Raw genomic sequence first — 16,046 nt, 5'->3', positions numbered from 1 at the left:
TGTTAAAAAAATATTACTATAACAAAAACAAAATTAACATTTATTATATTGGCTAAGAAAATTATTATCAGGGTTGTAACTAGTTTTTTCAAAATTTCAAAAGTGTTTTTTAATAAAAAAAATTTTTGATGATGACAATTTTTTTTTTATTAATATGACAGAGTTTTTGAATCAAATCGAAATTTTACTACAGAACATGTGGAAAATGTTAAATTTCTAGGTTTTTTTCAAAATTTCTCAAATTCCAGTTTTTTTTGCCTAAATTGTCAAATTCTAGGTTTTTCCAGGTAAAATTACAACCCTGTAGTATAACCTTAAGCTAAATAAAGAATTACATAAAAAATACCTAAATTCTCTATTATAATAAACAATTATTTAACAAAACAAATCTAGGCTTTAAAAAACATTTAAATAAATCGTTAAGCACGTAGTAAGTATTAATATATTACAGACTTTTTTGAAATAAGAGTTAATAAATTTTGAGATCGCGGATTCTACTAGAACAACTTTTACTGAGACTTTTTCTGTAAACTTTAAATTTAACCAACTAAGAGAGTTTGTTTTTAAACATTTTAAAATTTTTCGGAAAAATTAAAGTTATTGAAAATAAAAATCAAATTACTATAATTATTTCGTCTGTGTTATTTTAAAATTCAATTTAAAGCAGTTTTTTACTCATTTATTAAACTAAGTCAACTTAAATAAGTGTGAAAAGTTTTAATATTTTTTGAAAAATATATATATATCGAATTTTTTAAAAGTATAAAATGGTTTATATTAGCATATTCTTTACCAAATAAAACAAAAATGTAAAATATGCATAAAATAATAGATATATGGAAAAAATAATTACGTTATCTTCGTTAATTCGTGTAAGTTTTATAAAACAAATCTAAATATTAATTGCTTTATTTCTTACTAAATTCTTATCAGATTGTTATTTCGGCATTCAATCAATGTTTATTAAAATGGTAAAACAAATAAATATTACTTAAGATAATGCTTTTTATATACAATGTCCTACAAAAATTAATTATACTTAGATTAACAAAATATCAACTTTAGCAATGAATGGTTCAAAATTAAAAACGGTGAAATAATTTTAACGCTAAGGAAATATAAAAGCTAATTTAACAGTCAATATCCATTTTTTAAATTAGGATTTTTTAAATATGTTGTTTAAAATCAGTAAAAATGATCACAGTATAATTTATAATTGAAAAAAAAATGAAAAATATATGCTTCTATACATATATAAATGTTAAATATTGTTTTAAGTTTAAGTACTTCTATAAAATCAGTAAATATTTTATTAATTAGTTAAATCCACTCGAAAATTATTTTTTTAAATATTTGAAAAAATAAAATAAGTCTAAAACTAAAAACAATAAGTTATGTTTAGTACATACTTTTTTTAAAACAACTGATTAATATCAAAATTATAAGATTTGTAAAATTCCTAAAACACTATATAGTGATTAGTTTAAGCTTTTTTTGTTTAAAATATATAATATACTATTTATCGAACAGTTTGAACTTAAATTAATAACTTATTAAACAGATGCTGAAGTTCTTTAAAAAAAAATTCAAATAACAAATGTCTACAAACGCGATTACATTTTGTAAAGTCTTAAACGAAAGCATTGAGACTTTATAAACATAATTATTACTAAAAAATGTTTCTTGTGCCGTGGGTAACTACTGCGAGAGATTTTACTTCAAAAGTTTACTTTCAAACAATCAAGTTGACAAACTGAGTCATTTTTGAATATAATAGTTTTTAAAAGCTATCTTATTTCTTTTTCCAACAGCTATATATTGATGTTTGATACAATTACGACGAACGGAAACTAATCTGAATCCTTGTGGGTCATTACCAAGTGGACATCCTATTGCACTTGTTACTATTATTTGAACCTGTAGTTATAGTTTTTTCAAACTTAGTAAATAACATAGTTTATTATTTAAACAATTTAAAACTACTTATTACGTGAAAATCCGGCTTTGTAAAAATAATGCAAATTACATAAGCTTTTTAGGTGTATACAGGTCTATATTTCTCTATATACACTAATAATTATTTTAAAACAATATTTTTAAGTTATTTATTTAAATATGTGTTTAAGCATATAAACAAAAGTGAAAAATTTTAAGGTTAGGAAAGTACTTACAAAAAATATTATATTTAGAATAAATACAACGCTAAAAGTTATAATAGTATGACAATAATTAATAAAAGTAAGGTTTCATTTGAAACTTTATAAACAAAGTATTTTTTAAACCTTTTTGTTTTGATCAGTTGATGTGTACACTTCATTCAAGTTTCGGTGTAAATGTCCACAAAAAATATGAAAGACATCATTGTTAGCTAAATTTTCTAAAAATTTTATATCTTCATTAGATTTTTCATCAACTTGAAATAATGAATCATGCTGGTGCAATAACAAAATTATGTGTTGGGGCTTTTGGTCCATATTACTAACACTAAAAAAAAACCATCTAAAGTAGTTGATTAATTACTTACTTTAAAAAGTAGCCAAAGTTGGTTAGTGTCAGCTGTGAACTAGAAATATAAAACTGATTGGTTATTAAAATATTTATAAAAACATGGTCTGATAGCAGTAAACTTCGTAAAAAAACACTTTATAATATCAAAAAAAAATGTTCAAGAGCTAAAGTATTTAAAATGTTTGTAAAACAATGTTTGCTACATTCTATTTGCTTTTTAAAGAAATTTTTAAGACATTTTTACCTCAAAAAATAAAACAAAAGTTATACTTCAAAAACTATTCTAAGAAGAAAATCATGTGTACCAAAACACTTTGAAAAACTATTTTAAAAATTTGATAATTAAAATTCTGGTTAGAAAAAACAATTATTATTTTATTAACTTTATTATTATACATTAAACTATGCTAAACATTTCAGCTAGTTGATTTTCTAAACTAATTTAGAGCATGACTGTAGTATGCTGGACACTATAAAACAGGGTTTCCTAAGCTCATTTTCATAATAGCCCCTTTTTCAGATTTAAAATAATAAAAAAAGATTGCTGCTAACCTTCATTACAAATACATAACCCAAATATCTAGCGAACGTTTTAAATTTCCCATCAAACATCACTCTGACCATTTTTTACTCTTTATTTCATGGTTGCCACTGATCAAGCTGAGAAAAATTTCCTGACTTTTTCCTGACTTTTTACCAAAATTTTCCTGACTTTTCTAAATCAAACTCTTAAATTAAACTTATTTTAAAATACATACTCTAGCACTTGAAACTATATTAAGTTTTCAATCTAATTTTGGTACAGGTTAAAAACAACAGTTTTTTGCTGAGTTCTATCATCAAACTTCCAGTACATCACTTAAACCATCTGTGTATGATTGATGTTTGTAATAAGCAGCTCTATCAGCAAAATACTTGTATTATTACCTTATAAACACAGCTTGTCTGAAAAAAGACACAATTTTTTAGTATTCCCTAGCATAAATGTAACTAGATAAACAAACGACATATAAGGAACTTTACAATTAAAACCTTGAATTAATAACGAACTTTCACAACTAAAATCTTAAAACAATAACAAATGTTTACAGTTGAAACGTTAAAACAATAATGAACACGTTTTTTTAGAATTTCCTAGCATAAATGTATCTAAGTAAACGAAACAACATATAAGGAACTTTTACAATTAAAACCTTAAATCAATAAGGAACTTTAACAACTCAACAAACCTTAAAACAATAACGAACTTTTACAGTTAAAACATTAAAACAATAAGAAACTTAATCAAATACTGTTTATTAAATGTATGCACTAAAATTTATTTTCTTCGTTTTTTATTAGCACTTCAACCTCTTCATCTAATGAAGATATGGTTTACTTCATCTGAACTGCATTCCGCTTCATTTTCTTGGCAGTTAGAATCATTTGCCTCATTTTATTTAAATTGCTCTCATCTGCTGCCCCTACACTTGTTGAAGAGAATATTTTCTCTAAATAATTTAGTATAAAATTTGTAACAAATAAATATACTCTTATTTACTTTAAAAACTTAAGTTACTCTACAAAATATACAAATAATAAGTAAACTTAAACTTGGCATATACCTCTCTTATAACTTATTTTTTAAATTTAAACAACTTTGAAAAAATTATAAAGAGGTAAAGTATACACATTAACTTGTTACATAAAATACTAAACTAACTGTTTAGTTATAAAGAACACAATTATTTACTTAAACAAAAAACACTTTGATTCTAAAACTATGCTAGATAAACTTTTGTGTATATATCACAGTTTCACTATGGAAGTGTCCTTGCTACAGATCATCAATACTAAAACGCTTACAAAATCTGCTTGTTCAAGTAGGGTACTTGATCAATATCTTAATAGAAAATTTTTGCAGTTTTGTAAAGGATATTTTACTTATTTATACCAGGTGAAGGCATTGGAAATAAAATCAAATATTTTTGTAAATTTCTAGGAAAATTTTGGAGTTTTTTTCTGACTTTAAAAAACTTTTAATTAATTTTTACCATTTGAAGGCTTTAGAAAACAAGGAATTTTGTAAATTTAAACTGACAAAATCTGACTTTTTATTTTTATTTTATCAAATTTCCTGACTTTTCCTGACTTTTTTTTTAAACCCCCCATTTTTTACTGACTTTTCCTGACTTTTGTCATTTTTTAAAAATTTTCCTGACTTTTCCTGACCGAGTGGCAACCCTGTTATTTACAAACTCCAGAATATATAGTGTAGGCTAGTTTTTGCTGCTTTACTAGATACTGCCACCTTGTGGCCAAAACTTGGATTATACATCGCATTTTCTTTCTTTATACGGCTGTAAAAAGTGTTAAAAAAGCGATTATGGACAACTATAGCCATTGATTGAAGAAAAAGTATATATAAACTATTATACTAGTAGAAAATAAGTAAAACTGAAATATAATGAATTACAATAAACAAATAACAACAACTTACAAATCAAAAATGTGTTTCTTGCGATCACAAATCTTAATTTCAGCAGTCAAATAAAAATTTGAGTATTATCTACAATCACAGCTAGCAGCAAGGCCGAAAATTTTACCAACAATTGAAATAACACTCTTTAATTAACAAAACATCAATGGTAGCAAAATTAATCAAAAAATTTTAAATACTGAAAACGGAGTCAAATAAGTTTCATTCAGGCTTTTAACATATACATAGTTTAAAATTTACAAAAAATCTCTAACTAGTCTGATTTTTTCAAAATTTTGAAACAAGACTCAGTGTCTGGCAACATGATAATAACTTTTTATGACTCTATTTACATTGTGGGTACATAAAAAAATATTTTACAATGTACGGTTTATATACAATGAAACACAGTGATTACACAACACTAAGAAAAATAGCAGTATCAATTAATATTGTTACTAAAAAAGAAATTTATTACAATTTATTTACATATACAACATACTATAAATTTCTAAATCATTCAAAAAATTAAATACTAAAATAATCATTTCAGGGCTATCTTAATATTTTTTATTTCATTACTATAGATTCTAAAAACGTCTACCAGATATCTAATGCGGGAGCGGTAAATACATGGTTAATGCAAAGACATGTCTTTTTATTGGTTTGATTTTTGATTCACAAGCAGCTATGTAATATCATCAACATTTAATTATTAATTTTCTTTGAGATATTTATCCCAGTACACTTTCTGTTAGTCAACCATTTTTGTTGAAAAAATACAATACAACTGTATGGAATAAAAAATTACATAGCTGATTTTTTCTTAATTTTGAATAATTAGCTAAAAATCTATCTAATTTTTTATTATAAAATATATTACTTGAAACTTTTAAGAAATGTTCCGTTCAATATTACAAACAACTTATTTAAAGCACATTTTTGAATTTATTTTATGACCAAAATTAATAAAAATCGATTTTTTTTTGTTTTTTTTTATAAAGAAAGATAATTGTTTTCTACAAGTTGTTCAAAATTTATTAAAGATTACTCTCAAAATGTTTTAAAACAATTATTCAAAAACTAAAGGAGTAAATAGATTTTTTGGAAAAAACAAGTTTTCCAAAAATAACACAAACATTTATATCTCAAAAAATGACTTTTACCTAGTTAAGCAGTAAAAACTGTATAAGAGGTAAAGCATCACAAAAAATCTTGAAAAAACAAGGTGGACCACTTATAATAGGGGAGGGCAACGTGCCTGTCGCATTCAACTTAAATTTTTGTAAATATTGGGAATGAAAATGACTGGCCTGTCAATGTTTACGAAATTTAAGTGGAATCCGGCCTGCAAAAGATAAAACTGCTGCCCGCAACCATGTAAAGCTGGCCCACTACAACAATTTTTTTAATTTACACTAGATATTCTAGAATTTGAAGTGAAGAGCCAAAAAAGGTCTTGGGTAATTGAGGAACTTTTAACTGATATGAAAATTACTCAAAATATATTCTAATTAATAGTTAACTTTATGTAAACAAATGAACTAAACTAATATAAAATCTGAAAAAAAATACTTCATTAATAGTTTTTTGAACCAATCCATCTGTTTTTCAGCCTGATGTATTTTTACCCATCGCATCATGTATTGAGAGTTTAGAATAACAAACAAAACTCCATCATAGCACATAGTGTAGTAATCCTGTCCAAAGTGTTGATTGTACCAATTAATAGTAGAATCATTTGGTTTGTTACCTATGTCATGGTTGCCACAAACCCAATAAACTGGTATCGAACTTTCTTTTAAAATTTCTTTTAAATCAACAACTTGCTGCACTCGTATGTTATTGTTAATATCTAAAAACGATATAAAATACATTAAAACAGCAAAAGTATTTTTGTTAACAAAAGGTACTTATAAAATTTATAACAGTATTTCATAATTAAAGTATACTTGTTGTATATATTAAAAAGCACCTTATAATTAAAAACTTTTTTTTTTAAATACAAAAGATAATATTTAGTTTTTGAACACTTAATTAGCTCATTATAGTATTTTGTATATACTTGTTAGTATATGCTTTTAAAATTGTTTAATATTTGTAAATAAATTAAATGTACTACAACAAGGAATTATTGTTTATGAATAGTCTTCAAAAGTAACAAATGTTATTAAGTGTTCAATTCACAGTTACAAGTATAAAACACTGGATGAATCAAGTGATGTTGTATGTGCCCTGCTTAATATTATAGGTTGATTGGTGGGATTAATCAAGAGAGGTGACTAGCATTCATTTTCAGATAGAAGGTTTTCAAGGTAGGGTCAAATAATTTACCAAAAATGCAAGAGTTCACTTATCATCTGTACAGAAGAAAAGGAAAGTTATTTTACCATTGTTAAAAAAAATTTGACTTGAAAAATTAAAAGAGTCAGTTTTCATAACTAAAAGTTTAATTGGATAATTCAAGAAAAAAATCAATTATAATCTTAAGAAATAATAATTACTGAGAGTAAACCAAAACTCTTCATTGATATCTTCAGGAATTCATAACTTATAGTAGAGATGGGCTGGGCAACGTTTTCAGTCAGCGGGCCAGATGTAAAAAAATAGTTCTTGGCTGGCAGGAGCATTTAAACTTCATTTAATTCATGAAAATTACTCAATCATTCAATGCATTTCAAAAAAATATATTAATTCTATATGACTTTTTTTTATATATCTACTGTAAGTTTCAAATCTCTTGTAAATTGTACTAAAGACTTTTTTTGATCTTTATTTTAAATACAAGAATATCTAGTGTAAGCTTCAAATTTTTGTTTAGCAAACTAGATTTACGTGCTTGCAGGGCTTTTCACGGGCTGAATTTTGTTTAAGTTTTATTAACATTGTAGGCCAGTCATTTTCACTCTGCAGAACAGATCCAACCCGGGAGTTTTACCTTGACCACCCTCATTTACAAGTCAGTGTTTACATAACTGGTAAATTTGTACAGATAAACCTGTTTGAAAACTTACCATCAAATAGTATGATTTATTCTTCTGAGTTGCTCCATTCTTGAACAGAGATTATTAAAGAACTTTTAGTGATAAATATTTATCAACTAGATTTTAAAAAAGGGTTATAAAGTCACATGATGATAAACTTAAGAAACCTAAGTTGTATGGAATGGAGAAGTTTCCTACGTTTCTTAAGTTACTATATATTGGTAGCATATTGCAGTTCTTTCAGAAGAAAATAAAAGTTGATAAGCAATAAAAGTTAAACAAAATTAAACCCAGATTTTCTTTCAACTTAGTTCTTAAACTGCTTTAAACTGCTAGAGGTTTATGTTCTTTTTGTGAGACAGAAACTGACTAGTAGTAGTGTTTTTTCTTTAAATTGCCATCCAATGCTGGGCTAGTTTTGACGTACATTTCAAACTAGCCTGAGTTTTGCTGAGATTAAATAATTTAAATTGTCCTGAGTATACTAAGTGTGTGGCAACTCTGCTTTTTTGCATGTACTAACTAATTTAGAATAAATTAACCAATTTCTTAATCAAAAATTTTCTTTACTCTATACCACATATTATCTATTACTTTTCCTAAGAAACCTATATTACCTCAACTCTTTAATTTTTCATAGATCAATTTTAGCCATTTTGTTCAATTTGACACTCAACCAAAAATTAAAATGCATTTGCACACAAGGAGATTGCAACTCTTTACATTAAAAAAAACATATTTCATATATCTTTAGGGAAAAGATAAATTTTAAATATAGTAGTCTTTTTTTTTTTGCTCTTTTAGACTTCTTACAAATGAATTTACAAACTGTGATTGTTCATATTTAAAAAATAAGCTTATTTTAAAACAACTGTTAAAAGAAACTTATAGCTTGGATGAATTATACAAAGTAAAACTAAATTGAAAAAAGGGAAAAATAACCCCTTTTACCTTAAGCTTATAAAAAACTAGTAAAAGGCTAAACTTTCAAACAGTCGTTTGCTTTAGTTGGCTAACAGCTGGGTAGGCTAACAATTTTTAAGTGCTGTCTTTTTATATGACTTGTCAAGCACAAAAAAATAACTCCAACATTTGGGGGTTTGATGCATGTTAGTAAACCCCTCCCCAAAACCCTTAATTTACTATAATTATTTTAAAACCGTAAATCTACTACAAAAATATTCTTAGGAATTTTTTAACAAAACTATTAATTTAACAATATAACTTTAATGTCTAACTGACTTGGATAAGCATTTACCATATCTCCGCCAACAAACATAAACTTAGGTAATGGATTCATTGAATTGATCATCTTTACAGCTTTCTTCATTATATATTTTTCTTCCTCCCACTTTTCACCTAAACAAATATAGTAATTAAGTACCACTTGAAAGTTAAAGTAAATATATTTTCCATTTTCAAAAATTTCATAAAACTTAAAGCTTTTCGAATTTTATTTCTGATTCTTCTCCAAAAATTAAAAGATATATTAAAAAATTTTGAATAATAACAGAAAATTCATTTTAAACATTAAATTCAAAACAAAAACCGATTTTTACGCAAGATATGTTGACGATATTGTTATAATTATGAAAAATGACAATGAGTTAAATAGTTTCTATTACGCAATAAATTCACTGCATTCAATTCAAACATTTACTCTAGAAAAACCTGCCATTAATAAATTACCGTTTTTAGATACAAAAGTTAAACTAGTTTTAACCACATTCCACATAAATATTTATAGAAAACCAACGGATACCAACCTACTAATACAATACACAAGTGTATGCCCAAAAGCATGGAAGCTAGGTCTGTTGGACTGTTATTTAAATAGAGCACTAAATTTATGTATAAGCTTTGTAGATTAAAAAAAGAACTTTTAAAAATTACAAAAATACTGTTAAAGATACTACAAATATCCTGAACCATTATACGAGCTAGAATAAATAATTTTATTTCAACCCACAAAATAAACAAATTAACTTTTAAACAAGAGCAAAAAACAAATACAGATAAAAACTCTGAAATCGAACGAAGTTCGTACGTTACAACTAATTATATAGGAAATTGCTCATTAAGATTTTAAAAACGAATAAGAACTGTTTTTGAAAAACATTGCATAATAATAATAATAATAATAATAATAATAACGATAACGATGATGATGATAACAATAATAACAATAAAAATAACAATAACAGTAACAGTAACAGTAACAGTAATAATATTAATAATAATAATAATAATAATAATAATAATAATAATAATAATAATAATAATAATAATAATAATACTAGTAATAAATTTTCTGAACACTTTAACATTAAAAGCAAGTGTTCCAAAATATTTTATGCCAATGTCATAATTAAGCATACCTGTTCTGTAGATCAGAACATCCCCTATATTTTGGAGACCTCGCGTCAAATTTTTAGAAGAGTGGCTGACCACAAAGGAAAGAATAAACGCACTGCTACTTTTGAGCATATATTAAATATTGTCAAAACTCCAATATTGATAACAATTTCAATAAAAGGTGTGCCTGAGTTGAGCTTTATAGTTTGGGAGTCAATGCTCATATAAAAAGAAAAACCAAAACTAAATACACAAGTTTCCAGAAATAAAAAAATAACCCTTCTAACTGTTTATTAACTAAACTATTCTTAGAGCTTTTTTAAGACTCCGTAGATCTGTTCTTAAATTTATTTGAGAGCAGTGAAACGCCGTTAGTTGGAATAAAGTTTCAACACAAAAACATCTGTGGTAAACTATTTTTATTAATTTTTGTTTTACTAAAATATTATCTAGTTTAGTAAAACTGCGCCAAATTTAGTTTGATGTTTTTCAACCAATATTCAAAACTGTTTAACATTTAATTTAATTTTTGAAGAAGAATCAGAAAAAAAAATTTGAAAAACTTAAAGTTTAAAAAAATACTTGAAAATGGAAAATGTATTTATGTTAAGCTGCAGTGGTACTTAGATACAGTAAAATTCCTTTCCATCAAGAATTTAAAAATATAGTATTATTGTATAAATTAGCAATTCACTTAAAATATATAGTAAATATTATTATCATTATATCAAAAATAACTTTAAGAAACTTTATAACTAAAATTTACAAAACAAAAAAAAATTATGGACATTTATAGCAAAAAAAATGAAAAAAATCCTAAAAGTTGTTTGTAGTTTAACAGAAAAATCTAAAAATGATTTCTTAGAAACTGAAGAAGGAAATGGATATCTATCAAAATAGATATTTCTTATTAGTTTGTGATTTCAATAAGAAACCTTAACAATTTTTATCTCTTAGATATAAAAGGTTACTTTAATTAATAAAAAAATAGTGAAATCTTGTAGTTTAGCTGTTAATGAGAAAACTAAGACAAGCTTTACAGAAAGTTTTAACCCCACTGTGGACCAGCAACTAAAATATTTAAAAATCTTTTTTGCATTCTAGCACATTTAGGGTTTCAAAAAAATATTTAATTCCAATAACAACGGAAGTAATACAAGATGGTGCAAGGCTACTTTAGGCTATTTACTTTAAGCAAATTTTGATCGCTTTAAGAATTAAAACTTAATAAAAAACAACTTTCACATAAAAAAAAAATTACTAATTTTCATTATTTAAAATAAAGTAGCTTTGTAAGCTTAGTTAGTAGTATTATCAACTTTCTTCAATAAAAAAACACATATAAATCATATTTTTTAAACTTATACACTCATATTAGTTTAAAACTTGTAAAAAAAATGTTGGTTATTTAAAAATATAACAACTGTAACAAACTTTAGATTCAGGTTATGGTAGTAATATTTTTTGTAAAATAAAAGTTAAAACCAAAACAAGAAGTAAACTAGTATTAAATTTCAAAGCTTAATTAAAATTATGACTATAAAGTAAAATATCAAAATTATAATTTGTTTATATTATTAGAATTGCATATCAGCTTTAAAAATCGATAGTTATGTTTTGTTTAATAAAAGAAGTTTTGGCTTACAGTTGTCTAAGTTATAGAGAAATCTCCTTATTTATTAAACAAAATTGAAAAGCCATTTAGCACCCCCTGGAATGCTGCCTCTCACCACCAAGGGGTGCAGGCACCCCTGGTTGGGAAACCCTGCTGTAGAGCAAGTTTAAGCAAAATGTAGCCCGGGAGCCGCATGCAGCTAATAAAGAGTATAAATGCCCACAAAAATATCTTAAAGTTTACACTATATATTTTGAAGATTATAATAAACAAAGTAAAAGTTTCAGGTATAATTGACTGGAAATTTAAAACTTACATTAAATATTTTGGATCTGTTATGAAGAGTAAAAACTAAAACTGTACTCTGCCACTACCAAACACATACTTACCTGTGCTGTAGAGCTAATCTAAAAATCTAATCTAATAATTTTAGTAGAAAGTGTTTTTTATAATTTGATAGTTTATAACTACTAAAAATTTACACGATATTACAAAATTAATTAAAAAAAGAGTTTAATTGCCTAACTAACTTTAGTTAACCTACTATTTAACAAAAAAAAGCATGACTTAAACTTATTTTAAAACTTATTAATTAATGCCTGATAAATTTTGTTTTAACAAGATTTTTTTATTTTGTTAAGTAATTTAATGAATACAAACTTGAAGTCAATTAAAATTTAGTAATTGAAAAGGTTTACAACTATTTTATTTTACACAAAGTTTAATTTAATTTTTGATTTTAAGTTAAAAGAAATTTGGGTCCTTTTCGCAACCTCTTTGGCCATAATAACTATTTAACACTAAATAAACATATTAAAGTAGTTTTAAGCAGAAGTATTACAAAACTACCGTAAATTTCATCATTGAATTTTGCACAAGTTAGGATTTTGAGACAACAAAACCAGTCTGAGTTTAATCAAGGTAGCCTGGGTTTATTACAAAATTTAAAAAATAATATGAGTCTAAACCAAAAAATATATACAGGATTCCCACTAACTAAAGTTTCAAAAAAAATAGGGAAATCCATAAAATATAGAAAATTTTTAGGGAAATTATCAAAAAAAACTTTAAACTTTAATTGTTACGATCATATTTTTAAGGTATAAAGTAAAATATGTCATTAAGCGTTTATAAGCACAGTTTTAATAAATATTTATGTAAGTTCAATGGCTTTTGGGCTAACTTTAGTTAAATAAGCAAACATTAGACAAATTGTATTTAAAAACAAAAACAAAAATTTATCTGCTAGGTGGTGCTATAGAGTCTCAGTTTGTACAGAGATTGCAAGGAATTTGATTTTAAAATTCTTTTTTTTTTCACCACAAGGTGTCCCTGTTTTGGCTTTCAAATTTCAATCACCAATCACAAAAAGGTTATTTCTAGGGATTTCTAGAGATTTTCACATATTTTTAATTTTTTCTAGGGATTTATAGGGATTTTTCAGAATAATGCAAACTTATAGGGATACTGGTAACCCTGTATATTATCAAGTCTTTATACTAAAAATACTAAAACTATTACAAAAGGGCTGAGTTTTTTTTTTAATCAAACTAGCCTAAGTTATCATCAGTAGCATATGTGTGTGGAAAGCATGATAAAACTTGTCAAAACTTTTTCATCAAATGAAGTTTAAAACAAGTAAAAGTATAAAAAAAGTTTGTGAATTATAAAAAATGTAAATTAGCTATATAACTTTAAGTGAAAAACTAAAAAATTGTAATGAAAATTTTATTAAAAATCTGAATAATCAATTACATAAACTAAACTTTCTGCAACTTATTTAGGATTCTACAAACCTAATTAAAATCGAATTGTTGTTCTAATCTTAAACTAAACACTTTTTTCTATTTTAATTTAATTAATTAGATTATTTTAGAACTTGGTTTATTTAAATGTAAATAATAAACCATAGAGAGGGCAGCTGTATGTCAGTTTTCAAGGTCTAAAGTATTACTCTGCTTAAAAAAATAAAAAAACTAACCAGATCCTTTTTCAAATACTTGATTAATAAAACCTAGTTGAGGATCAGTAATGTATATAAAACTAAAATTTTTCTTCCACAAAAAATTTTGAGTTCCTGTAATTAATGGAATAAATTAAGTTTTTTACTAAAATTTTTTCTTTTAATCTATAAAGGTAATCAACAACAACACTGTTTGATGACATAAACATTATCAAAGTATATAAAAAAATTAAAACTTCTTTAAATAACTTAATTAGTTATTAAGTTTCATATTAAACTTATAACTACATAATTTTAAACTTAAGTTGTACTTCAAACAAAAAGTTACAATTATTAAAATAGTATTGGATTATAAAAGTTATTAAAAAAAATTGAATCAAAGTTTTAGAAAATATATTTTAAATGAAATTAAATAGTAACATGCTAAAAAATAACTAACATTATATTTCAGAATTTGTTTTACATATTATAAAATACAATATTTATATACTGAATTTTTACTTGAATCAGTCCAGGACACAGTCAAATTTTTGTTAGTTTGTGATTCAATTACAGCATTTACAACCCATCCTCAGTAAACTTTCAATAAACTAATAGAACTAAAACACATTTATGCAACTAAGTAAAAAATGGTAAAAAAGTATACTATGACTTAGTAATTCTAAACTGTGTATAAAATCTATTAGTAAAATCCTAGAAGATTTTTAGAAAGTTATAATGATATTTTTGTATGCATAAGTAAATTTAAATGAAATGAAAAAAAAACAAAAACTTTTCAGATATAAACCTTAAATTAAAAACTATCTTAGTAAGGACTGTTTGACGTAAATTATTATTCAATAAATACTTACTGTTATTGATGAAAAACTTTTTTTAAACAAAACTTAAAGTAAGTATAAAAACCTATTTTAATAAGAAACTGTTTCTTACAAACTTCTCATCTTAACAGTTTTGAATTACTAAGTCATAGTATATTTTTTCACCATTTTTTACTTAGTTGCATAAATGTGTTTTAGATACATTAGTTTATTGAAAGTTTATCGAGGACGGGTTGTAAACCTGAAAATGTTCTAAACTTATATGTTGTGCAATAAATATTTGTAGATTTTTCAAAACAATCATTTGATTTTTTGAACTTAATATAGTAAAACTAAATGAATTGATTTAAAAAACTGATATAGAAAATTTAATTTAACTAAATAAAACAAACTTACTTTCTTCAAAGACTTTAGAAGTTGAACTTTTACAACTAAATTTAATAGCATGATTTTCTGTAATGCGTCTGAATTTATTTTGACTCAGAATTGATTTCATTAATGAAAAAAACAACTTAATCATTATTTTTAAACTATCCTGCATTTTAAAACAAAAAATTAGTAGAACAATACAATGACAAAACTAAGCAGATTTTTACTGTTATCAAACTTTATAATAATCAAGATTGTTTCATTTTCTGAAGGCAATTCAAAGCAAAATATTTAATTTTTTACTTTTAGGGAAGTATTTTTAAGCCCTAAAAAAGCTTCAAGTTGTGTTCAAAAGTGATTATAAAATGCAATTGGGTTGGTTTACTTTTAAACCTTGTCCCCCAAACTTTTTTGGGAAACAAGTCAAGTGTATACTGTAATGAAGCTAAAAAATGTGAACTATAATTTTTTAGCTTCATTCTTTTTTAATTAATCAAAAATAAAAATAAACAAGAAAATAAAAAGTTTATTAAAAGTAAATAATTTAAAAAAAAAAACAAGAAAAAATTACCAACTGAGGATTAGGGGTATAGTGATAGTAAAAAAAATAACTATTTTAAAATTTTGTAATAGACTTTCTATGAAAACTTGATGAAGACTGGTTAGAAATAAAGGAAAACATTTATTTTTAATAAAATAGTCGTTTTTGGTTTACTCTTACCATATGGAACCTATTGAGGTCACTGACTTTGATTGCTTATATCTCAAAAGTTAATTTGAATTTTGGTTATTGAGTACAAATGTCCACACTCATTTCATTTCAATATTATTTATTTTTGTATTGTTATTCATTGTTTTATTATTTACTTAACACCAGGGTCAAATTAGTGTAATTAATTACTACCTGTAAAGCTTGATGTCTTTTTTCAAAAAAACATGATGTCATTTTAACTTCAATGACATTTAATTGCTAACT

At 24.7% G+C, this 16,046-nt stretch overlaps 1 protein-coding gene across 1 annotated transcript; it reads right to left on the bottom strand.

Moving 5' to 3' along the window:
• Positions 1–1,535: 1,535 nt before the first annotated feature.
• Positions 1,536–15,221, bottom strand: LOC145829655 (serine/threonine-protein phosphatase CPPED1-like). The gene is made up of 6 exons (XM_082937506.1): positions 15,098–15,221; positions 13,902–13,997; positions 9,193–9,309; positions 6,542–6,821; positions 2,283–2,484; positions 1,536–1,917 (listed from the first exon to the last, which is right to left on the bottom strand). The coding sequence occupies exons 1-6, from the start codon at positions 15,219–15,221 to the stop codon at positions 1,759–1,761; spliced, it is 978 nt and encodes a 325-aa protein (XP_082793632.1). The 3' UTR covers positions 1,536–1,758.
• Positions 15,222–16,046: the final 825 nt, after the last annotated feature.

Source organism: Thalia democratica, chromosome 2 (genome assembly GCF_965202585.1).
Source record: "Thalia democratica chromosome 2, ktThaDemo2.hap1.1, whole genome shotgun sequence".
Lineage (NCBI taxonomy): Eukaryota > Metazoa > Chordata > Thaliacea > Salpida > Salpidae > Thalia > Thalia democratica.
Note: the sequence above shows the minus strand (reverse complement) of the source record. Positions and strands in the feature narration are given on the sequence as shown.

What these genes read in the sequence shown, in the direction of transcription:
- LOC145829655 (XM_082937506.1), bottom strand. Translation starts at nt 15,221, where the DNA reads ATGATTAAGTTGTTTTTTTCATTAATGAAATCAATTCTGAGTCAAAAT. An exon ending in AGTATTTGAAAAAGGATCTG is followed by an intron (nt 9,310 to 13,901) that starts GTTAGTTTTTTT and finishes ATATTTGTTTAG; the next exon opens with GTGAAAAGTGGGAGGAAGAA. An exon ending in CAACTGATCAAAACAAAAAG is followed by an intron (nt 1,918 to 2,282) that starts GTTTAAAAAATA and finishes CTATAACTACAG; the next exon opens with GTTCAAATAATAGTAACAAG.